Source organism: Vulpes vulpes, chromosome 13 (genome assembly GCF_048418805.1).
Source record: "Vulpes vulpes isolate BD-2025 chromosome 13, VulVul3, whole genome shotgun sequence".
Classification (NCBI taxonomy): Eukaryota; Metazoa; Chordata; class Mammalia; order Carnivora; family Canidae; genus Vulpes; species Vulpes vulpes.
The window spans coordinates 50,591,380-50,615,374 of record NC_132792.1 but is presented as its reverse complement, the minus strand read 5'-3'; the positions used below and the strand labels follow the sequence as shown (position 1 = coordinate 50,615,374).

Genomic DNA, 23,995 nt, shown 5'->3' with positions numbered 1-23,995 from the left:
GCTTGTGCTCCTGCGTGTGCTCTCTCTCTCTCACCAAATAAATAAAATTTTTTAAAAATAAAGCATCATATTCAAATCTAACTCTGTATTTCCAAACCAACACAGTTTGAAAAGTGGTCTCCTTCCTCTGAATTTCTGTAAATTTAACTGTCTGTACTATTCACGAGGTGTTTAGCATTCATTCCCCTAATATCAGGCTTTCAATCAGATCATAAAAAAGTATATTGAGGGGAATGCCTGGGTGGCTCAGTGGTTGAGCATCTGCCTTCGGCTCCAGTACTGATCCGGTACTGATCCCGGGATCCAGGGATAGAGTTCCGTAAAGGGCTCCCTGCAGGGTGCCTGCTTCTCCCTCTGCCTGTGTCTCTGCCTCTCTCTGTGTCTCTCATGAATAAATATATACATTATGAATAAATATATATAATATATATTATATATATTTAAAGTATATTGAAAACAGGCATCATTTTAGATATTCCTTGAATCTCCCACAGTACCTCATTCATAGCAGGAATTCACTAATGCTTTGTTAGACCAAGGGATTACTTTTTCCTTTCATATTCTATGATAAGGACACAACTTTCTTAGCCTTGTAGAACAGAAAGGAAATAGTAACCTTTCACATCCAGAACTCATGACCACTGTAAAAAAAGCCACAGAAGCTAAGTTGGTCTTGGACTGTGAAAAAGAGCTGAACAATGGCAAGAGCTGAGAAACTAGTATACCACTTTTGACAGCAATGGGTTTACAAACAAGAAGAGGCAACACAGAAATTTTAGCAAAGGAGTACCCAAGCAAATCCAAAGCAGGAACTTAGACACCCAATAATAGCACCTCTATGTTAACTATTTTTAGAAACATTCTGAAAGTCACCTAAATCCCTACAGATATTAAAATAAAATTCATAGTTCTAATTCTCTCCAGGAAGTTTGCTTTTTCAGGTATTCTACAGTTGACTATTCCAACTGATATAAGTATGAAAGGTATATATAATTTTAGAAACAGGAGTATTAAACGTACATGATAACCGTAACATCCTACAGTATATGTAAGAATTAGCCAACATCATTATCAGTGCCAAGAATGCTGATGCACAAGTTATCAAAATGGCCAAAGTGAAATTTCCTTCTAGAAGCAGAAGAAACAGACCTCACTCCTCCTGGACATGTGCAGGTCATTACAAATCCAAAAGCTCCTACAATGCCAAAATCTGTGTCCAGAGAAATCCATAAAATGGCATAAAAAAATATTGTGCAACTGCCCCAAGAATTATTGGCAAAGGTCTCTTTCATACTTTTTGAAACACCTGCAACCCAATATAGCAACCAAATGTATGTTGGTAGAATAAGCATCTAGAATTTCAGTCAATATGTATTGATGCCTTGAAAAGACTGTCTTTTCTTTGTTTAAGCACTTTAACATTATTTCTTGAATCTTGCCTACCTTCAGAATCCCATAGTTGAACAGTCAAATTTGTCTCTCCATCTTCATCTGTCACAAGATTCCTGATAAGGTTTTATTCACATTCATCACTTGCAGCAGTTTAAGATCTCCTCATTGCAAGAAGAGATAGCTAGAGTTGGCCACTCATCTCCATAACTTGATCTTACACTGATAGTTTCTTCAGTCTTTGTGAAAAATAGCATTTCGGTCTTTTCTATATTCAGAACACCGAGAAATGACTTCCTTGCTTATCCCAGGTCACAAATGACAAAAGCAGAGCAGTAACAAGTTTGCTAATTGTTCTGAAAGTTTAAATAAATCACGTATGAAAAAACCTAAAGAACATTCTTTGTATAGGTTCAAGTGACAGTCTGAGGTTTTTAGGTTGTTCTTGCTATCAAAGTCCACTAGGAGGGACTTTTGTGCTTTTCAGAATACGAAGCTATCTAGTGAGTGACACAACTTGTTTAACCTGTAGTTATGAAAATGTTAAACCATAGCAGAAACCTCATCTCTTTCGTCCGAAATTCCTCATTTCTGCTAATGAAAAACAGCCTCCCATTTACCCTTAGTGTCATCACTTTTTTTTTTTTTAAGATTTTATTTATTTATTCATGAGAAACAGAGAGAGAGAGAGAGAGAGAGAGAGTCAGAGACACAGGCAGAGGAAGAAGCAGGCACCATGCAGTGAGCCCGACGTGGGACTTGATCCTAGGTCTCCAGGATCAGGCCCTGGGCTGAAAGTGGCGCTAAACTGCTGGGCCACCAGGGCTGCCCAGTGTCATCACTTTTTAATTCTTTTTCTTCCTAAGAAAAACCCACACTAAAAGCAGTCCCATCCAAAAATCTCAGATACTGAGGAGGCCTATAAATAGGTATTACTATTTTATTCATTCAACTCAAAATCAAAATATACTGAACATGTTTACTGGGGCACTGAGCTAGGAACTGGGTATATAATAGCAATCAATCCAAAAGCAGTCTCTCCCCTCTTGGAGCTTAGTCAGGTAACCTCTTATCACTTAGAAAAAACTACAGTGCCCAGGGGTTACCTGAGTGGCTGAGTTGGTTAAGCATCTGACTTTTTTTTTTTTTTTTAAGATTTTATTTATTTATTCATGAGAGACACACAGAGAGAGGCAGAGACACAGGCAGAGGGAGAAGCAGGCTCCATGCAGGAAGCCCAATGTGGGACTTGATCCAGGGACTCCAAGATCACGCCCTGGGCCAGAGGCAGGTGCTAAACCGCTGAGCCACCCAGGGATCCTCAGCATCTGACTCTTGATCTCAGCTCTTGATCTTGGGGTTGTGAGTTTGAGCCCCCATTGCTATTTTTCCTGGTATATTTAACTTTAGTTCAATTCATGAGGCATGCGTTGATCACCTACTATATGTAAGTAATTATGAGAGATGCTAAAGTCTGTATTAAAAACTTTCTGTATCTGGGAATATATTTAAAGACTATTTCTACTTTTGGCCTTGTAATTCCTAATAAAAGAACCCCTGGAACATCTATATTTACTATCTACTCATTTGGTACTTGCTACACAGCTTTGTATTTAAGTATGCATATATCTCCTTATATCCACCATGGCAATTATAATCAAATTCTTATATTTAGTATGTACTCAAATAACTACCTTAATAAACATATATGTATCTGACAGAAGTCAGAAGTTATCTCCATTCCTTGCATGAAAATAATATTAAGAGATGAACATTCTGAGCTTAATTCCTTTATTTAATTATACATAAAGCCACTATATGGGACCTTGACAATTAAGATAGAAAAGGGACAAAGCCTTCCCCAACAACAAAAAGGGAAAATAAACCATTTCTATTCCTTCTATATAGTAGTACTTTGTTGAGTACTGATGGAATATATCAATCAGAAGCAATAATTTTAATGTGATGGTAAAATATAGTTCCTTTTGGTATATATTTTGCTTTGATATATATATAAAGATACTGTAATGAAGTTGTGCGACTTCATCTTACTCTCATTTGTAATACATTTATACAAAAAAAGAAAAAAAAAAAGGTAAATCCTACTAGAGGAGGACCTTTATCAGAGATATGCCCCAAAGCAGTTAGAAGACACCAAGACAACTGTTTCTTCTTCATAGGCCTGAGATTCCTCATCTAAAAACTTAGAAGAGTGAATGAGATGGTCTCTAAGTTTCTATGATTCATGTACACACATCAATGTATACATCTGGATATACAGTTAAGGCCATATATCCTGGCCTCATGATGCGAGGCTTGGCCATGTTACTTGCTTAAAGCAAAAGTTACATGTGTGTTTTCTTAAAGCCATCTCTTTCTTCCATTGCCTTAAAAGTAGCAATGACTCCAAACAGGAGTCATTCCTTCAGCTTTGATCCTAGAGTAAAGATGGTATGCAGCAGAATGTCATGACAACGGACATTAACTAAATGAAATACACCTTTTTTGTTGTTACTAAGCAGAACCTAATAAAAGCTAAAGACATGAATTTGCTGATAATTCAATGTCCATTCATAGTTAAACTTTAACACAAAAAAATTCAAATTCAATTTAAGAGAAAACTGATAATGTAAATTATGACATAATGGAAATAAGTTAGAAAGCAACTTTTAAAAATAAAATATATTGTATTTGCAGTAAAGGAAATTGACTTAACATAAAATTTTCCTTGTCATCTCCAGCTTGAGTCCTTACATGATTATTCCAAGTAAGAATCAACATTTTTTAAAAATTGTTCTTCATCATTAAGATATTCCAAGATAATATTTCCACCATTATATAAAGGGCAATCCTCCTTAGCAATCCAGGTTTCCAAAGTATGATCCAAGGGTAAGGCTTCTCCTGAAGTAATGTGACATAACCTTAATTTCTGTTAAAGAAAATAAATCATACTATTATAAACATGTTGGTACACAGTATCCTAAAGCTTTTAGGGAAAAATTATAATCAATTGTTACCTTAGCTGTTAATTTGTTATTGTCATTTTTAAGACTGGTTAAAGAAGCTGCAAAGTCTATGACCTTTCCAATGCTCCATCGGTGGCAAAAGAACATTGGTTTGCTCTTCTCTTTGCTCCCCTTAGGTAAGAAAACCTGAAAGTAAACTCTTTCTGTCTGCAAAAATAAAAAGTTAAAATACAGATTACATATAGAGAGAACCTCTTTTGGTTTGGTGACTTGTCTTACTCTCCTCCTGGTTAGAGGATTACCCTCTAGTGATGCAACGTTTAGTGGGAATACCAATCACAGAACCCAAGAATCTACCTAAATGCATGTGCATAAGACCGTAGGCTAGGGTGGTCTGTGCAAAGACAAACATGCGACACAAATTAAGCTAATCAAGGTCTTTTCCTGGTGATATGTTAAAAAACTAGGAGAAGGGAGGAGCATTTTTTTCCCCCAAGAAAAAAAAATTTTTGAGTCTTATTGAATTCAACCTAAAGTTGCCTGTAGCTATCCCTCCATAACTCTCAGCTATTCCTGAACTAATGTGGAAAAGTTTCCTCAAGTGGAAACAAATGATTCCAACACAAAAATGTCAAGGAAAGAGATGGACTCTTTCAACAGGATGAGTCCCAGAATCTGGTCATCCCTTGAGATCAAATCAATGCATCACTCCCCATTATAGAAGAAGAAAAAAAAATTGTTTTAAGCTAGTTGTTATCAAGTTTGTCACTTGCAATTGAAAGATTCTTGATACATATAACATTCACCTGTAAGACCTTACTACATATTTAAATACAGCAGGGCTCTTGAGAACAGAGGTCCTAAAAATAAATAAGACAATTAAGTACCTTATCAACAAAACAGAAGGTTCAGAGATTTGGAGGTTCCTATAGTATTTTATGCCTCTTATGCTTCTTTATATTGTATCTTCTTGCTAGATTAAAAAAGTGGGAGAGCAGGGTACTTAGGTGGCTCAGTTGGTTAAGTGTCCGACTCCTGATCACAGCTCAGGTCTTGATCTCAGGGTTATGAGTTCAAGCCCTGTACTGCACTACACACTGGGCATGGAGCCTAGTTAACAATAAATAAGAAATAAATTTAAAATGGGGGGAGGGGGGCAGGGAGGGAGAAAAGGAACAAAGTTGTTTGGCCTCTAATCTCCCCTGATTCCTAAAAATTGCTTTAAAAAAGTACTGACTTACAAACCAATTCATCCTATAATAAAAATTTTGGTATAACTGGACTATCTCTAAATTATACAGGAAAAATCACCATTATTCTAAGATATAATAGATTCAACACAATTTCCCTCTAAGCACTAAGGAATTTAGATTTGTTGAAAACTAATGGAATAGACCATAACAGATAACAAGTATTAAAAGAAAAAAGTCAAAAATTTAAGCCATGGGCCAACTCTATAATCTAATAGTTCCTGCTCCAAATTGAAGTAACAAGAGCTTAAATACAAAAGGAAAAAATTTTAAATCTATAGCCTCAGCAAAAAAAAAAGAAAAGAAAAAATAACCCTGAGGATTAAAAATGAAACAAATGCAAACAAGTGATAGGCCAGTTGAGCCACAGACTTTCAAAGCTCCAGAAGAGAAAGTAGTTGTCAAGAGTGTAGCTGTGGGTTAGTGGGAAACAACAGTGTCGCATGGAGATGAAGTACCTGGGTCAGGCTTACTGCCTGGAAGCAGAGACTAAGCATGGGGCTTCTGCTCCAGGAAAGGACACTCAAGAAGGTAATACTGAATGCTGACGTAAGCTACTGCTTACAAAAAACAGTACTTAGGAAGGCAGGGAAGCACAGATAGAACCCCTTGATAGTGAACAAAGCCAAGGTCTTCCAACTCAGTAAATAGATCCACAAAAATCCAAAAGTCTCTGTAGAGCAAAAGCACACACTGCCAATCTCAAACTTGGACTGCAAAGTCTTGAGTAGATGGGCCAGTGGGAGAAAATGCAAAATTGCTAGAGAGGGAGAAGTGAGTGACCACAGTGAGCAAGATAGTAAGAACCTCCTACTCAAGATGGACATGCAGAATCTATAAATGGAAATTCAAAACAAAGGTTTAACTTACTATGGGCAGATGAACTAACTTAAAAAAAAGATACTTTTATGGATATATCCATAAAAAAGGAACAAGAATCAAAAATAGGCAGCAATGAAACAAGACAAGCTATGAGGATCCAACGAGAAATCTACAAACCTTAAAATACAGTTTCTGGGGCACCCAGTGGCTCAGCGGTTTAGCGCCACCTTCAGCCCAGGGTGTGATCCTGGAGACCCAGGATAGAGTCCCACATCGGGCTCCCTGCATGGAGCCTGCTTCTCCCTCTGCCTGTGTCTGTTCCTCTCTATCTCTGTGTCTCTCATGAATGAATAAAATCTTTTTAAAAATAAATAAATAAATAAATAAAATAAAATACAGTTTCTGAAATAAACACAGACAGAAGAAATTTCAATAATCTTCAATAAAAAAGGTTTAACTGACAGATGTATTTGAGAAAGTCATCTAGAATGCAGCACAAATTGACATGAAGACAGAAATTATAAATATCAAAAACATGTCTAACAAAAGGTCAGAAGAGAAGGAAGCGATATTCAGAGATAATGACTAATTTTACAAAAGTAAAACAATAAGTCAAATTAAAAATATACCTCCAGAGCCAATCTAATTAAAATAAATCTATATGTAGAAACACTGCACTGAAATTGCAAAATATCTATGTTCTCTCTTGCTATTTATAATAATTTCTCTCAGTTTCTCCATTTCTCCCTTAAAGTTAGCCCATAATTTTAAGGTTACCCACTGGAGTCCGTCACTCAAAATCTTGTCTCATCAGACAACTATGAAAATCCTAAGAGGGTTTTTTTGTTGTTGTTTGTTTAAGTATAGTTGACATACAATGATACATAAGTGTACAGCATAGTGATCTGACAAGTTTATACATTATGCTATGTTCACAAGTATAGCTACCATCTGTCCCCATATATTGTTATTACAGTATCATTGACTATATTCCTAATGCTGTGCCTTTTAGTCCCATGACTTATTCATTCCATAACTGGAAGCCTGTATCTCCCACTCCCCTTCACCCATTTTGACTCCTCCCCCAGAAGTTTCATTGAATATAATAAAAACGAATAATATAGATGAATAAAGAATAAAACTAATAAGGAAAATATAGATAGGAATTACATTATCATATCTTAGAACATTCTATAAAGCTATTGCATCAAATCAATTTGGTACCGATATGAGTAAAAAAATGAGTGGAATAGAACAGAAAATCCAAAAATGGATCCAGTAAAACTAAATCTTAAGCTTCTCATTAATTGAAATATCAAATATCACTTTCAATCGGAGAATGGCAAACCAATTGTGATGGCAAAATTAGCTAAAAAACTGGAAGAAAACAAGATTGGGTCCTTAGCTCATAATATATGCTAAAAACAAATTCCAGATGGATTAAAGACAAATAAATGCAAGATGCAAAGAAAGAAAAATCCTAAAGAAAACCTTAGCATGATAAACTATTACCTGTGTTAAGAACATGGTTTCTGAAGCCAGCCCACCTGGTTTCAATTGGTAGTTCTCTACTTAGATGCTATGCTACTAGCAAGTTACTTAACCTTTTTGTGCCTGAATTCTATTAACTGTTAGGCAGAGATAACAGTACATGTCTCACAAGCTTGAGGATTAAATGTGTTAGAAGAGAGCCCAGAACAAAGTAAGTGCTATACCAGTTTTTACTATTATGCTTAAGTAATGAAACAACTACAAGGTAATTCGAACAATATTTTTGGAACCTTAGGGCAGGCCTTCTCAACCTTGTCAACCAGAAAATTCTTTATTGTGGGCATTGTCTTATGCATAGTAAGATGTTTAGCAGCATCTCTCACCTATGCCCTCTTTATCCATAGAATCCCCATGTCCAGTTGTGACAAAGCAACCCTTAGGAACAAAAACCACACTCAGTTGAGAACCACTGCTTCAGTGGGAAGGACACAGGAAGAGGATGTTGTGCTGGTTTTTCCCTTTATACATCTTTTAAAAGCTACACATGCAAAAGCATGTACTATGTTTGCAATTTTAAAACCATCAAATCAAGATTTCAAAAAAAAAAAAAAGAAATAATCACTAAGACTATAATCAACGGTTTCTAAACCAGAATAAAAGGAAATATAGAAAATGTTATCAATACAAAAGATGTGAGGAGGGAGAAATAATCAAAGGAAAAGGTTGATGAGCCAAAAGCCTAAGATGGAAGAAATATGTTCAAATATATCAGTGATCACAATAAATATAAATGGATTCAACTCACCTATAAAAGAGCGATACAATCAATCTGGATTAAAAAAAAAAGAAAGAAAGAACAAAGTCCAGCTATATGCTGCTTACAAGAGACACCCTAAAACAAAACACAGAAAAGGTGAATATAAAGAAATTTTACAGAGACATAATAGTTAACTATTCACTAAAAGAAAGCTAGTGAAACAATATTATCATTCAAAATAGAGTTGAAGGCAAAATTCATAAAGATATAATGAAGAAACTCCAAGTACCTGATAACATGTTTGGAAAAACCATTAGAATTACAAAAAAAGATATCTGACAAAACCAGTTATAGTGGGAGACCTTAACACCCTCAGTCTCAGAAACTAATAGATCAAGCAGACCAAAAATTAGTATGCACATACACACAGACATGCATACGAATACACACAAATGGGAGGGTGGCAGGAGAAAGACTACAAATGACAAAACCAAAAGAGCAAAATGTAAATAATTAGTTCTTTAGCACATAAAGAATATGGAAAAATTCTTTGTACTACTCTTATTAACTTTTCTGTGTTTAAAACTATCAAGTTACTAAATAAATAACCCCACACCAAAACGAGTAGGTTGAAAATAAATTCACTATTTAATATGGGAAGATGGAAAAAGAATACCAGATAATCTAAGCAAAGCAGATAAAAGGAAATATAAAAGCAGAATTTAGTGACACAGAAAAAAACAAAAACAAAACTCAAAAAACAAATACAGTAGAGAGATCAATAAAACCAAAATATGGTTCTTTAAAACAACTAAAATATAAATTCAAAATAACACATATGGGGGATCCCTGGGTGGCGCAGCGGTTTGGCGCCTGCCTTTGGCCCAGGGCGCGATCCTGGAGACCCGGGATCGAATCCCACATCAGGCTCCTGGTGCATGGAGCCTGCTTCTCCCTCTGCCTGTGTCTCTGCCCCTCTCTCTCTCTGTGACTATCATAAATAAATAAAGCAGTGCTCTTTTAAAAAACAAAACAAAAAAAAACCCTAAATAACACATATGCACAAACCTCTAGCAAGATTATTCAAGGGGAAAACAAAGAAAAGTATAAATGGAAAATACTAACAATGAAGTGGAATGCACTACGAAAGACGTAAGAGATTTTGGAACATAAGAGAATAAGCTGAACAACTATGTAACAAACTGGAAAATCTACATCAAACAGTAAGTTTTAAGACAAATTTATATTTACTAAAATTTGAGGTGCCTGGGTGGTTCAATTGGTTAACTGTCTGATTCTTGATTTCATCTTAGGTCATGATCTCAAGGTTGTGAGATCCAGCCTGAGGAACTCCATGTCAGGATCTGTGCTCTGAGGGAAGTCTGCTTGAGACTCTCTCCTTCCCTCTTAGCCCTGCCCCCTGCTCAGGTGCTCACTCTAATAAATAAAATCTTCAAAAAAAAATTTGCCAAAATTTCAGATGACTATCCAAATAAACCAAGAACTATTTAAATATTTTTTTTTAATTTTTATTTATTTATGATAGTCACAGAGAGATAGAGAGAGGCAGAGACACAGGCAGAGGGAGAAGCAGGCTCCATGCACCGGGAGCCCGATGTGGGATTCGATCCCGGGTCTCCAGGATCGCGCCCTGGGCCAAAGGCAGGCGCCAAACCGCTGCGCCACCCAGGGATCCCAACCAAGAACTATTTAACACAATGAAATAGTATTCAAAATTCTCACCTCAAAAAAAGCAACAGATTCAAAGGTTGTAACACCTTTTAAAACAACCCTTCAGGAATATATAATCTCCACTCTCTACAAAAATTTCAAAGAATTAAAAAAAGCCACCCAACTAATTTTATGTGTATAATCTTGGTACTAATATCACAACCACTACTAATATATTCGTTAATCACCTAGCAGTGCATTTTAAAGTAATTACATATCACAGTCAGGTAATTTACTGTGATATATGTGGGTGATTCAACAAAAAAATTGGTTAATGTAAAACATTTGTAAAGAAAAGGCACCTGATCATCCTGTTGGATGTAGAAGGGAAAAAAAAAAAAAAAAAACACCTTACAGTAAGAATTCATACCTATTCATGATATAAATTCCTAGCAAACTAGGAAAAGTACTGCTAACTTGATGAAAGCTACTACCAAAACTTTACAGAAAATATAGTATTTGATGATGAAATTTTAAAGTCATTTGCATTTAAGTGCAAAAAATGCTTAAGATGCCTACTGTCACCTACATTATTCAAGACTTTCAGGAGATCTCAGCCAGTGCTGAGAAGGGGGAAAGTTGGGGGGGGGGGGGGGGAGGAAACCATAAAACTGTCATTTGTAGAAGATATGGCTACACAGAAAACATCCCAGAAAATCTACAAACTATGGGAACTATTAGAAAGATTATTTGCTAGAAAAAAGGACAACATACAACAATGAGCAATAGTCAGGAAAATATATATATTTTTTAAAGTTATCATTTACAATAGCAGCAAAAATAATGAGGAGCCTAAAATATATAAACATGTATAAGCATAATAAAACATTAAAGACATTTTTAAAAAACCTAAAGAACAATTGGAAATCATAGACATGGATGGGAAGAATCAAAATTCTGAAGATGTCAACTGCCTCTAATCTAAAATTTAACATAATTCCTATTAAAATTGCAATTTCAAAGAGTAGGACAAAGTGATCCTAAAATTTTTACAAATGAATAAATTTTTACAAAAGAATAGATGTGGTTGAAAGTAAAGAATAAGGTAGAATGACTTCTCCCACTAATTATAAAACTATGATAATTAAAGCAGTTTGATATTAATGGAAAGACAGACAACCGAACCAAAGGAAATGAACTGAGATCCATAAATTAGTCCTACAAGTATGAAACACTCTGGTGTACAACAAAGGTATCAATGTAAGGACGAACTCTTCAATATCTTATGACAATCAGAAATCCCTCGGGGGAGAAAAAAATATTTCACTTACAAATTCCAAATGGAACAAAGAGTTAATAAATATTTTTAAAACTTTTAAAGGAAATTATAAGAAAATCTTAAACAACTTATTTCAAAAGGTACAAAACTTAAGGATTTAAGTAACTGAGTACATTAAAATTTTAAAGTCTGAACTACTAAAGAAATCAAAAAGACAAGTCATATACTGAGAAGATATGTGAAATCCACTTACTCAAAGCATTAGAATTCAGAATATATAAAAAGTCCTCTAAATTTTTTAAAGTGCCAAAAAAAACCCAATAGAATAATGTGCAAAGGATATGAATTCAGACATAAAATGGCCAATAAATCAATGCAAAGTGGCTGAACCTTATTAGTCACAAAGGAAATTCAACTTTATAGTTCAGTAAGTTTAGAAACAAACACTGAAACTCTCAGACACCACAGGAAGGAGATAAATCAGAATAACTACTGACAGCAGAAAGCTGATAGTATCTAGTAAAGCTGAAGATGAGCAAACCCCATGACCCAGCTTTTCTATTCTAGAGATATTACTACAGTAGTATTTTTCAATCTGATGGTCTCACTCTGTTAAGTGTTATAAAATCAACAATCTTTAAGATAAAACAAAATAGAACAAAACCCATCAGAGAATGTTAACACAAAAGGCTAATATATAGTATAAAACTAGGTATTACTTACTGAAACTGTGTTAAAGTATGTATATACATAGGTATGTACGTACATACTGGGAGATTACATAAAATACGATTGATATTATGGAGTCTTAAAGGTACCATGCTAGAAAAGGGTGGTTTTAAAGGGACCATCCATTCCCATACATACACAAGGATGTTCACTGTTGGAGCAGTTTATAACAGCAAAAGATAAGGAAAAAAATCTGAATCTTGTTCATTAGGAAAATGGATTAACTGTGGTATATTCATACTGTGGAATAATGTGCACCTATCAAAATGAATGAACCAGACTAAATATATCAGCACAGATAAGTGTTAAAAACATGATGCCAAGTGGGGAAAAAAAGGTTGAAAAAGAATACATATGGTTCACTGACAAGTCTGTGAAGTGAAAAACCTCAAAACTATATACCATGCAATACTAGTAACAATACATATCACGTTCAGATTAATTGTTACTTGATGGGTGGGAGGAATGAAAAGGGCACTTCAATTATATTTGGGAACACTGTTTTTCCAAATCTGAGACCAACCTGTGGCAATGACTTATCTCCGTCAGCACGCATCTTTAATTTCATCAACGCTACCTTTGCAGCTGTTTCACTATTTTTTGCACCTTTCCTTCGTTTACTTGCCGTCTCTCTGGTCTTGGAATCTAAAAAATAAGCTTAAGTATATAAGCACACAGAATTTTTAATTACATTTTCCAGAGTTCTATTATTAGTTATGGCCTTGAAATGTATACAGATTACAAACAATAGAGCTAGAGACACCACACTCTTCGTTGGTATCATAGTTATGTGACCATTATAAAAACACCATTAGGGCAGCCCGGGTGGCTCAGCAGTTTAGCACCACCTTCAGCCCAAGGCGTGATCCTGGAGACCCGGGATTGAGTCCTACGTTGGGCTCCTGCATGGAGCCTGCTTCTCCCTCTGCTTCTCCCTCTGCCTGTGTCTTTGTCTCTCTCTGTCTTTCTCATGAATAAATAAATAAATTCTTAAAAAAAAAACAAAAAAAAAAACATTAAACTAACCAGAGGGACGGTCTACGTCACAGATCTATTCTTCCTGGCACTTCAGATTATCAGCAGCATTCACAGAACAGCTGATGAGATTTAAGATTAGTATTTAGAGAAAGCAGACCACTACACTAGCGTTATGAGTGCCACTTCCAGCCATGATAGTTAACCAACTGACCTAAGTGGCCCAGTAAAAGACCATCTGGTAGGGTACACTTCCATGAGGCCATTAGGAACACCTTCTATACCTTGCAAGCTGACTTAAGAAGCAGGACTCTGTAACAGATACGTAGCAATAAGGAAACATGGGCAGACTGGGTGGCTTAACGGTTTAAGGCCGCCTTCAGCCCAGGGCGTGATCCTAGAGACCCAGGATCAAGCGCCACGTCAGGCTTCCTGCATGGAACCTGCTTTTCCCTGTTCTGTCTCTGCCTCTCTCTCTGTATCTCTCATGAATAAATAAAATCTTTTTTTTAAAAAAAAAAAGAAACAATAAAACAAGCTTTCTAGATACTTGCCAATAATGTCTTTAACAAGTTTCTGAGTGGCAACCATACGAGGCCTAGGAATTTCCAGTTTTTCACATTCATGATCCGATTGATGACGGTGCCTAAGAGCAACAGAAGAGTGACACTAGTTCATGTATTTGCATAGTACTTAAATATACACAGAATTTGAATGGTGTGAGTGATTACCTCAGGCAAAAATTCTTCTCACAATAAGGACATGTAACTGGCACAAGCTCTCTTTCTGCACAGTCCTTGAATGAGCATGGGTAAGATGTAGGCTTATCTGACTTCAGTCTCTCATGGATTACAGTTACCTGAAAATATACAAAGGACCAAGTGGCATTATATATTCCACATTTAAAGCAAAGTAACACCTATTTAGAAGGCAACGTTCATATCATTTTTGCTTAAACTTGTCAGAACTTACATATAACAGATTATAATAAATGTGTGAGAAATGATTGCTGTGCTGACTGTTCTACATTTTCATAACTTTCTTACTGCAGGATACTTATCTTCTAAGTCAAGTTAAAATGACTATTCAGTTACTCTTTATAATTTAGTCTTCTAAATTGTAAACTTTGTATCAGTCCTAAACAAAGATCCCTAGGTAATCATCTCATTAACCCTCAAATAGCAAGTCATAACAACTTTCTAGGCCAATTTTAGGAAATTAAATATATTATTTATATGAGAAAACTTAAAATTATGTTTATCCATGATATAGAACATTAAAGATGGTTTTCATCAGGATATACTCTCTATTCTGCTACATTCTCTACTCTGCATTATTGTATTACCAGCAAATACTACAATAGACAAAGAAGAGATTTTATAAGATTAAAAAAAGAAAAAATCCAGGTCAGGCTAGTTTGAATTTTATGTAACTAGGTTTCTAGAGTTGAATGAATTTAGTGAAATAATTTCTTAAAGTCTACAACCAAAGGGCATTCCTCCATATGAATGGTAGTTCTATCTGGTTGGAATTAACTTCTTGACTATTTTTCCAAATTTGTTCTAATGTTCTAATGGTAAAATGATTTTCATTATTTAATAAGATCTAATTGACATTGTATGAGAGACATAGAAATCAAAAGATATCATAAAAAAAAGGAAAGCAAAGATTTACAACCTGTAGAAGACACATTATATGACTATTTCTCTCCAATTATTCCTGCATAATACCACAATGTTAATTTTTATTTTCCTCACATAAATCACCTAAACCGCAAATGAACAGATTTGGGCTGAAGCTCTTTTAACCTTCATTTTCTATAATTGAGAGAACAGATATAAAAATCCTCAGTAAAGTGCTTGGTAAATGCTGGGTAGGAATAAATATCAATTGAAAAATGTGAGGCACATGCTTTCTTCCAAATGGAGTGAATTCAGTTTAACTTCCTGACTCTGATCAAAGGAAGTAAAGCAACTTCTTTTTATTTTTTTTATCTTATTATAAATTTGAGAAAATTACATTTGGCATGATGGGCTGTTTTCTCTTCTTCTCTGTTCAAACTGAACTGCCCTCGAGGGAGGAGGACTAACCTGGGGGAGCACTGCTATAACTAGTGGGGAAATCTGCTTAATTCTAGATTTTCTTTCTAGCCTCTTAGGCTTTACACTAAGCCTAATCATTCAATTTACCCTTTCTAAGTAGTAACAATGATATTTTGGCTTCTATCAGCTCTTATAAATTTTACAATTTGATCAGAATTGGGGTGGGGATGTTATTGGACTAAAGGTATGTTTATGGTGATGTCAGGCTGACTGAGTCAGAACAAGTTTTAACCACAGAATCCCAGCATCAGGAAATAGAGAAAATGAACAAAACTGTGAAGAAAACTTGAAGGAGTATATGATGAGGGTGTTAACTGTTGGGCTGGCGAGACTGGGGACCTCAAAACGGCAGACCCCAGGCCAGCAACCTCCCAATACAGCCACCTTGGCGCCCTACCCTAACTTAGCACACAAAGACCTGTAACCCTTGCCCTAACTGGAATGCCACCATACTCCCATCTTCCCCGCCAACACGACCTTACCTCCCTACCCTAACTTAGCTTACAAAAACCTGTAATCCTTGTCCTAATAGGAATGCCACCCTGCCCCCATCTTCCTGCCGAAAATTCTTTATAGACCCCCCTGTGGTTTGCCTGGGCCAGACTTCCCTGACTCAAGCCCCTGTGAGTCACAGAACCTCACCAGGGAGCACTCCCCATTAGAGCACTCTTGAACCTACCGCCTGGCTCTGCCATTTTTAATTTCTCTGCCATTCATTTGGGAAAAACCTAACATTAATTCCATAGTATATTTATGTAGAGCCCACAGCTGTAAGTGGGCTACCCAAACATAACTGCAATGCACAAGACTTATAACACTTTGTAAATACCAAGGAGATCAATTTTTCTTTAAAACAAACTGAGAATAATAACAGAAAATGAACTAAGAGTTTCTTATATGATCAATTTAATATGCCAAGTTCTAATCTGTGGTACACTGACTGGTTTTAAGTTCAATCAGATTCTGAATGAAAGTACATAAATACAAACATATTTTATTAGGAGAACTAGTAACATACCTCAGGGCAGCTATGGGACTCTCTGCTTCTGTGTTCAAGGCTTAAATGATTAAAAAATAAAAAAAGAAAGCTTATTTAAATGCAATAAAACGGGATCCCTGGGTGGCGCAGCGGTTTGGCGCCTGCCTTTGGCCCAGGGCGCGATCCTGTAGACCTGGGATCGAATCCCACGTCGGGCTCCCGGTGCATGGAGCCTGCTTCTCCCTCTGCCTGTGTCTCTGCCTCTCTCTCTCTCTCTCTCTCTCTCTCTCTGTGACTATCATAAATTTAAAAAAAAAAAAAAATTTTTTTTAAATAAATAAATAAATAAATAAATAAATAAATGCAATAAACTAATGTACTTAAAGGTAACTGTAGTAATTGGAGATATTTTAATGATTAGTATCCTTAAGATCAGTTACTCACACTACACTAATAACTCTGTGTATAAGAATAAACTGAAATATGCCAGACAAATTAAAGATAGAACATCTATAGTCTCAAAAGTTTCAAAACCCAACTGTTCAACTTCAGCATGAATAAAAACAATTCACCACTCTAAACTACCTCTGAATGCTTTAAGGTGTGTACAAATACAAAGAGTCTTTTAACTCTTCTCAAAGACCATCAGGAATAAAATGTCAAAGTGCTCTAGTTCTGAAGGACTTAAAAATGTGCATTACTTTTATTTAATCCTAATAAATGTTTCTGAGTTATTTTCTGAAGATAATTTATTCTTTCTGTGTTCTATGTAATAAATTAAATGCCTAAAACACGGGGGCACCTGGGTGGCTCAGTTGGTTAAACGTCTGCCTTAGGCTCAGATCAGGACGTCAGGGTCCTGGGATTGAATCCCAAGGCCTGCTTCTCCCTTTCTGTCTCCTCTTCTGCCCCTCTCTGTGTTTGCGCTTGCGTACTCACACACTCTAATAAAATCTTTAAAAAAAAGCCTAAAACATGAAAGTTTAACTACAAAGAAAACACATTTTCCAAAATCCCTGGTTAGTTCCCAGGTTTTACTTTGCATGTAATGTGTGTGCAAAGAATGTGTAATATCCAATTAAAGAGATGTATAGGTTGGGCTCATTTTAATTAATAAAATACCTAGATTGTTTTCTACCATATTCTTTATATTGTGGATATGTTCTCTCATGTGATTACAAGACCCAAATATAACTTTTATGTAAAAAAAAAAAAAATCACACATAAATCCATTTCTGAAAGTTTAAAGTGTAGCCACATATATATATGCACAAGTAATCAGAGCCTAAGACTATACTTTTTTTCTAAGTAATTACTATAAAATATCAATGGCTAAAGTAAAAACTAAATCATTCTGCTTTTCAGAAATAAATCTCATATTACAAACATTAAAATTACACCCAAATCTGGGCAGCCCGGGTGGCTTAGCAGTTTAACGCCACCTTCAGCCCAGGGCCTGATCCTAGAGACCCGGGATCGAGTCCCACATCAGGCTCCCTACATGGAGCCTGCTTCTCCCTCTGCCTGTATCTCTGCCTCTGTGTGTTTGTGTCTCTCATGAATAAATAAAATCTAAATAAATAAATAAATAAATAAATAAATAAATAAATAAATAAAAATTACACCCAAATCCTGCATAAAAAACTTACCAAAATACTCCTGAACAACCATCACACACAAATGGAAGAAAATCTAAAATGGAGGGAAAATGTTATAGGCACTAATCAGTATTTGATTTTGATTTAGTTTTCTTAAAAACATTCTTAAAGTACTAAATGACATCTATAGGAGAACTCTTTTTAACCAATAGCCTAGTGTAGGAAGTAATGGTTAAATAAAAGCTATCACAACCTCAAGCACTCTGAGAATAACTGGATCATCAGGAGATAAATGTTCTTTGTAGCAGTTTGCTAAGTCAGAAAAAAAGTACTGGGTTTTTTTGGATGCCCAGATTTAGTATATGTTGTTTCTGAGTACTGTATACTGCAAAAACCCTGCATTTGTAGTGAAAATCCTGCGTTTCATTTCCGATTCCACAGTTTACCTATTTGGCAAGGTTAAGCACACTATTTAATAGTAGAGTTTTGTGGGGGATAGAAGGAAGACAGCAGCATAGGAGGATCCTGAGCTCATCTCCTCCCAGACACGCTGAGACAACAGCTACATCTGAAAAACACCTGAAGATACCAAACAGACCTTCCCTACTTAATGCTACAAAGGGAGCCATTTTGGAAGGGTAGGAGGGGTGGAGACACAGTTGGGAACCAAACCTGAGGTAAGACTAACCATAAATGAGACACCACAAGCACAGAGAAGCTAGAGGATCAGAGCCTGGACCAGGCACCCCAGCTCCTGAGAACCTGTATTGGAAGGAGGAGTCCTCATAATGTCCGACTTTGAAAACCAGTGGGCTAACCTTCACAAGCTTTTAAAATCAGTGGGGCATGGGACACCTGGGGGCTCAATGGTTGAGCGTCTTCCTTTGGCTCAGGGCGGGATCCCGGAGCCCCAGGATCAAGTCCCACATCGGGCTCCCTGCAAGGAGCCTGCTTCTCCCTCTGCCTGTGTCTCTGCCTCTCTGTGTGTCTCTCGTGAATAAATAAATACAATCTTTAAAAAAAATAAAATCAGCAGGGCTTACCTCCAGGTACTTTAAAGATCTTTAAGAGCTGAGTCCTCACCCTTAAAAAGCTAGAATAAGTAACAGGTGACAACTAGCACAGAAGCAGCAGTTTGAAAAACAACTGGGGTATTTATGAAGGCAATTTATTTACTAATCTCAGAATATGCAATAGAGGGTCAGGGATCTTCAGACTTTTCAAAGAACAAAAGTGCTAGGGGGCACCATTTCTCTTTCCCTTTCTCAGGTGATTCCTGGATACTTGGAGGAGCCAGCACTAACACTCTGCAACCACCTTGCTAGTACGGTATGTCTGCCCACACATTCACCTGTGTTCCTACCCCATCCAATCTGCTTACCTTAGCAGACTCCCTCCATAGTGGCTCCTCTCCTGACATACCTGTGAGCAGGTCCCAGTACCACTCCAAAGGGACTCCTGCCCTGGGGAGATGCAGATACCCCACATACCAGCATGCCCAAAATTCCAGCAACTTCTAGCCGGCCCCACAAGGAGAAAGTCCTGGCATTCAGTGGGACCACAGAGGCTGATAGCAGACACCTAGTCTGACTGCTAGTCTGCCCATCTACAAGCCCAACAAACTTCTCAACAGTGCAGAAACAAACACACCGTGCCCATAGCAGGCAAAATAAGTCATTGCAGCCAACAGGGCTGAACGTAATGAGGCTCAGTCACAACAGTAGTGGGCATGCAGGCCAGAGAGAAGATATCCCTGGAGCATCTGGTTTTGGTGACCAGGTGGCGTTGTACTACAAAGCATCACTGGACCTTTTCTACACACGTACACTAACTTTCAAGACCAAGATACATAGCTGATCTAATACATGGAAACACAGAGCTACACAACATGAGACAGAGGAATAAGTCCCACATTAAAGAACAGTACAAAAATCACAGCAAATGAGTTAAAAGAAACTGTGATAAGCAATACGCCCAATAAAGAAAACAATAGTCATAAAGATACTCATTGGACTTGAGAAAAGAATGGATGATGTCAGTGAAAACTTCAACATAGATATAGAAACTATAAAACAGAACTAGTCGAAGATGAAGAATTCAATAACTGAAATAAACACACTAGAGAGAACAAGAGATGAGAGGTAGAGGAACAGATTAACAATCTAGAAAGACAGGACCATGAAAAGCAACCAAGCAAGAGTAAAAATAAAAAATGAGAATAGGATAAGGGAACTCAGCATCAAGTGTACTAACATTCACGTTATAGGGAACCCAAAAGAATAGAAAGAACAGGGCAAAAAACTTATCTGAGGAAGGAAACAGACATCCATACCCAAGAAGCAAAGAGAACCTCCAAAAAGATGAACCCAAGGAGGTCCATACCAAGACATATGATAATTAACATAGAAAAAAGTAATTATAAAAGAGATAATTTTAGAGGCACTTCAGTGGTTCAGTTGGTTATGCATCTGACCCTTGGTTTCGGCTCAAGTCATGATCGCAGGGTCATGAGATTGAGCTCTGCACTGGGTTCCATGCTGGCATGGAACCTGCTTAAACTTCTCTCTCCCTCTCTTGGCCCCTCCTATCCCCACTCTCTAAAAAGGATAATGTTAAAAGCAGAAAAAAATACCTAATACGTAATAAAAAGAATGCAAGCCTAACACTAAAGAAAGATATCAAACCACAAGGGAAGTGAGCAAGAGAAGAAGGGACAGGTGAACTACAAAAACAAAATCACACTGAGCTATCATGACCTTAAATCTGTCACAATGGCTAAAATCAAAAACACAAGAAAAAAAACAAGTATCGGTGAAGACGTGAAGAAAAAGGGACCCTCACACACTATTGGTGGGAATGTAAATTGGTGCTGCCACTGTGAAAAATAGTATGGAGTTTCCTCAAAAAATCAGAATTAGAACTATCATATGATCCAGTAATCTTACTAAGTATTGACCCAAAGAAAATAAAAGCATTCATTTGAAAAGACCTATGCACCCTTATGTTTTACAGCAGCATTATTTTCAATAGCCAAGATATGGAAACAACCCAAGTGTCCAATGATAGATGAGTGGATAAAATGTAGTACATATATATACACTACAGAATATTACTCAGCCATAAAGAAGAATGAGATCTTGCCATTCCTGACATGGATGGACTAGAGAGTATAATGCTAAGTGAAATAAGACAGAAAAGACATACCATGTGATTTCACTTGTATGTGGAAGCTAAAAACAAAACAGAGAAACAAACCAAAAAACTCACTCTTAAATACACAAATCAAACTGCTGGTTACCAGAGGAGAGGAGGGTCGGCAGATTGGTGAAATAGATAAAGGGAATTAAGAGGTACAAATTCCAGCTATAAATAATTAAGTCACAGAAATGAAAAGTGTAAGGAATATAGTCAATATTATAATAATACTGGATGGTGACAATGATGACATTTATCATGGTAGGCAATTATATATGGAATTGCTGAATCTATTATACACCTGAAACTAATATTAACATATGTTAATGTCAATTTAAAAAGTTATAGAAAAGTAAAATGAAACATCCACATCACTTAGTAAGAAAAAATCAGTAGAGCTTTGGATACATACATATACTTGATATAGAATGTAGTATAGTATGTTGTGTGTGTACTTATACACACAAAACCAAAGCACTATTAGGTAATATAAAGATACACATATAAGCACATCAGGTCTCTGTGTACATGTATTTTAAGATTTTATTTATTCATAGAGACACACACAGAGAGAGAGAGAGAGAGAGAGAGAGGCAGAGACATAGGCAGAGGGAGAAGCAGGCTCCACGCAGGGAGCCCCACGTGGGACTTGATCCCGGGTCTCCAGGATCAGCCCTGGGCTGAAGGGGTGCTAAACCGCTGCGCCACCGGGGCTGCCCTCTGTCCATGTATTTATGTATGTTTGTACATATATATTTCTATACAATATATTACACCTTCACAGAGATTTTGGTTTGCAAAACCAAATGAGATACATGTAAAAAATATGAATGGTAAGTAGCTATAAGAATAACTGCAACAATTAACTTGTTTTGAATATGCTGGACTCAGAAAAACCCCGTGGTGACGTGGGAGAAATGTGTTCAAAGAAATTTCAGAAATTCAATAGATGAATTGATACTGCCAAATTTAGCCTTTAATTATTTCTTTCCCTTCTGTAGAGGAACAACTAAGGAAATGAATTTCTGAAAAGCACACAGAAGTATTTACTCTTCCACTAGACACAATCACCCCCTAATTGTTTTGACTGCACCTCATACTACAGTACAGTCAAGTGAAGCTGGATACGTCCAATGTCACCACTTTTAGAGTGACAACAAAAGGCACTGCACTTGAGAGAAGACTACAATTGCCCTCAAAAGAGCTCAACCAAAACAGGAAGAGGTCCTATTATAACCCAAAGGGATCCCTGGATAATTCTGCTTTTGGAACAAGGAGGGCTGAATACAGTCCTTCCTCAGAAGTAAGCTAAATGGGGATCCCTGGGTGGCTCAGCTGTTTAGTGCCACCTTCAGCCCAGGGTGTGATCCTGGGGTCCAGGGATCGAGTCCCACGTCGGGCTCCCTGCATGGAGCCTGCTTCTCTCTCTGCCTGTGTCTCTGCCTCTGTTTCTCTCTCATGAATAAATAAAATCTTTCTTAAAAAAAAAAAAACTATATTAAAAAAAAGTAGGCTAAATGATTGGCCCTCTTGTTATGAAGGCATGATACTGTGAGCATGTTTCATGCCAAAAAAAAGTACGTTATACGTTTGTCAACAAGAGCAAACTGAAGCATATAACATTCTTATGTGTTTCAAATTGGGGGGAAAACTGTGCATGCTTGCTATCTTGAGACTTCTGGCGATGAACTAAATCTTCAAGGCACACCAAGAGGACCTGGAGGGAAGAGTGAAGATCAAGGTAACCTCCTTGGCACTATCTTTCTATCCGTTCAGAAGCTAAGGGAGATTTAGGACGCTCGTTTAGTAGCCTCTCCATCCTAACCCCCTCCCCACTACTCCAAGAAGGCTAAACGCTGGCCTCGTTTCACATACGACTTGTATTCTAAGAGACCCTGGAGGGTGGCAGACCCCACGGACCTGGTCATCGTGCATACCTGAGATAAACCTAACTCAGAACCCAGGTGGCCACGCTTCTCTGCGAACGACCTACAAGGAAACGCTGCTCCCTGAACAGCTGGCCACGCCGGCCCGAGGTGGGACACACACAGACCGCAAGCCACGGGAGTCTAGAGGAGACGGTGCCCCTGCACCCGCCGCCCGCGGCAGGCAGCGCCCCTCGCCCGCGAGGACGCTCGAGAGCCGGGGAGCGCGCACGCTCGCCCCAGCCGCCCTCGCTGCCGGCCACCCCGCCTCCCCACACCGCTCCCCAGCGCGCGGCCGCCCCTCGCCCGCCACCGCCCTCCGCGAGGGCGCAGCGGGGCTCGGTCCGCCCCGCCGCTGGCTAGGGGGCGCGGGGTCACCTCGCCGCCGGCAGCGCTCCACCTGGCAGTGCCGCCCCACGTCCAGCTCCGCCATCACTCCGCGCCGCAAGGGGCGGGGCTGCGGCGCACGCGCGGCGCCTGCTGGGACCGGGGCGGACCCGGTGGGGGGAGGGGAGGGGAGAGGAGAGGGGAGGGGACGGGAGGGGAGGGGAAGGGGGCGGGCCCGGGCCGAGGAGGGGTGCAGGGGCCGTGCCGGGGCCGGGGCAGGTGGGCGGAGGCGTGGCGGGCTCCGGGCGAGGAGGGGTGCGGAGGCCGTGGCGGGGCCGGAGGAGGGGACCGGGGGCGTGGCGGGGGCGTGGCCGGGACGGGGCATGCGGGGGGCGGAAGGGGCCGGGGAGGGGCATGGCGGGGGCGTGGCAGAAGGTGGCCGGGGGCGTGGCGGGACCGGGCAGTTGGCGGGGCGGGGGGGGGGGGGGAGGGTGCGGGGGGTACGTGCGGAGACTGGCGGACCCGGGGCAGGAGGGCCGG

At 38.3% G+C, this 23,995-nt stretch overlaps 2 protein-coding genes across 2 annotated transcripts; both read right to left on the bottom strand.

The window, feature by feature from the left end:
- Positions 1–468: 468 nt before the first annotated feature.
- SLC10A5 (solute carrier family 10 member 5) lies at positions 469–3,773 on the bottom strand. Its single transcript, XM_072733699.1, is given in 8 exon segments — positions 469–982; positions 984–1,148; positions 1,150–1,198; positions 1,201–1,506; positions 1,509–1,586; positions 1,589–1,693; positions 1,696–1,745; positions 3,739–3,773. Coding segments are annotated over 8 exon segments (1,215 nt in total). The 3' UTR covers positions 469–555.
- On the bottom strand, positions 3,167–23,734 carry ZFAND1 (zinc finger AN1-type containing 1). The gene is made up of 8 exons (XM_072734423.1): positions 23,507–23,734; positions 18,060–18,102; positions 16,450–16,489; positions 14,061–14,188; positions 13,884–13,975; positions 12,878–12,999; positions 4,407–4,562; positions 3,167–4,318 (listed from the first exon to the last, which is right to left on the bottom strand). Exons 1-8 carry the CDS (start codon positions 23,559–23,561, stop codon positions 4,148–4,150), a joined length of 807 nt encoding a protein of 268 aa, XP_072590524.1. The 5' UTR covers positions 23,562–23,734; the 3' UTR covers positions 3,167–4,147.
- Between the last annotated feature and the right edge of the window lie 261 nt (positions 23,735–23,995).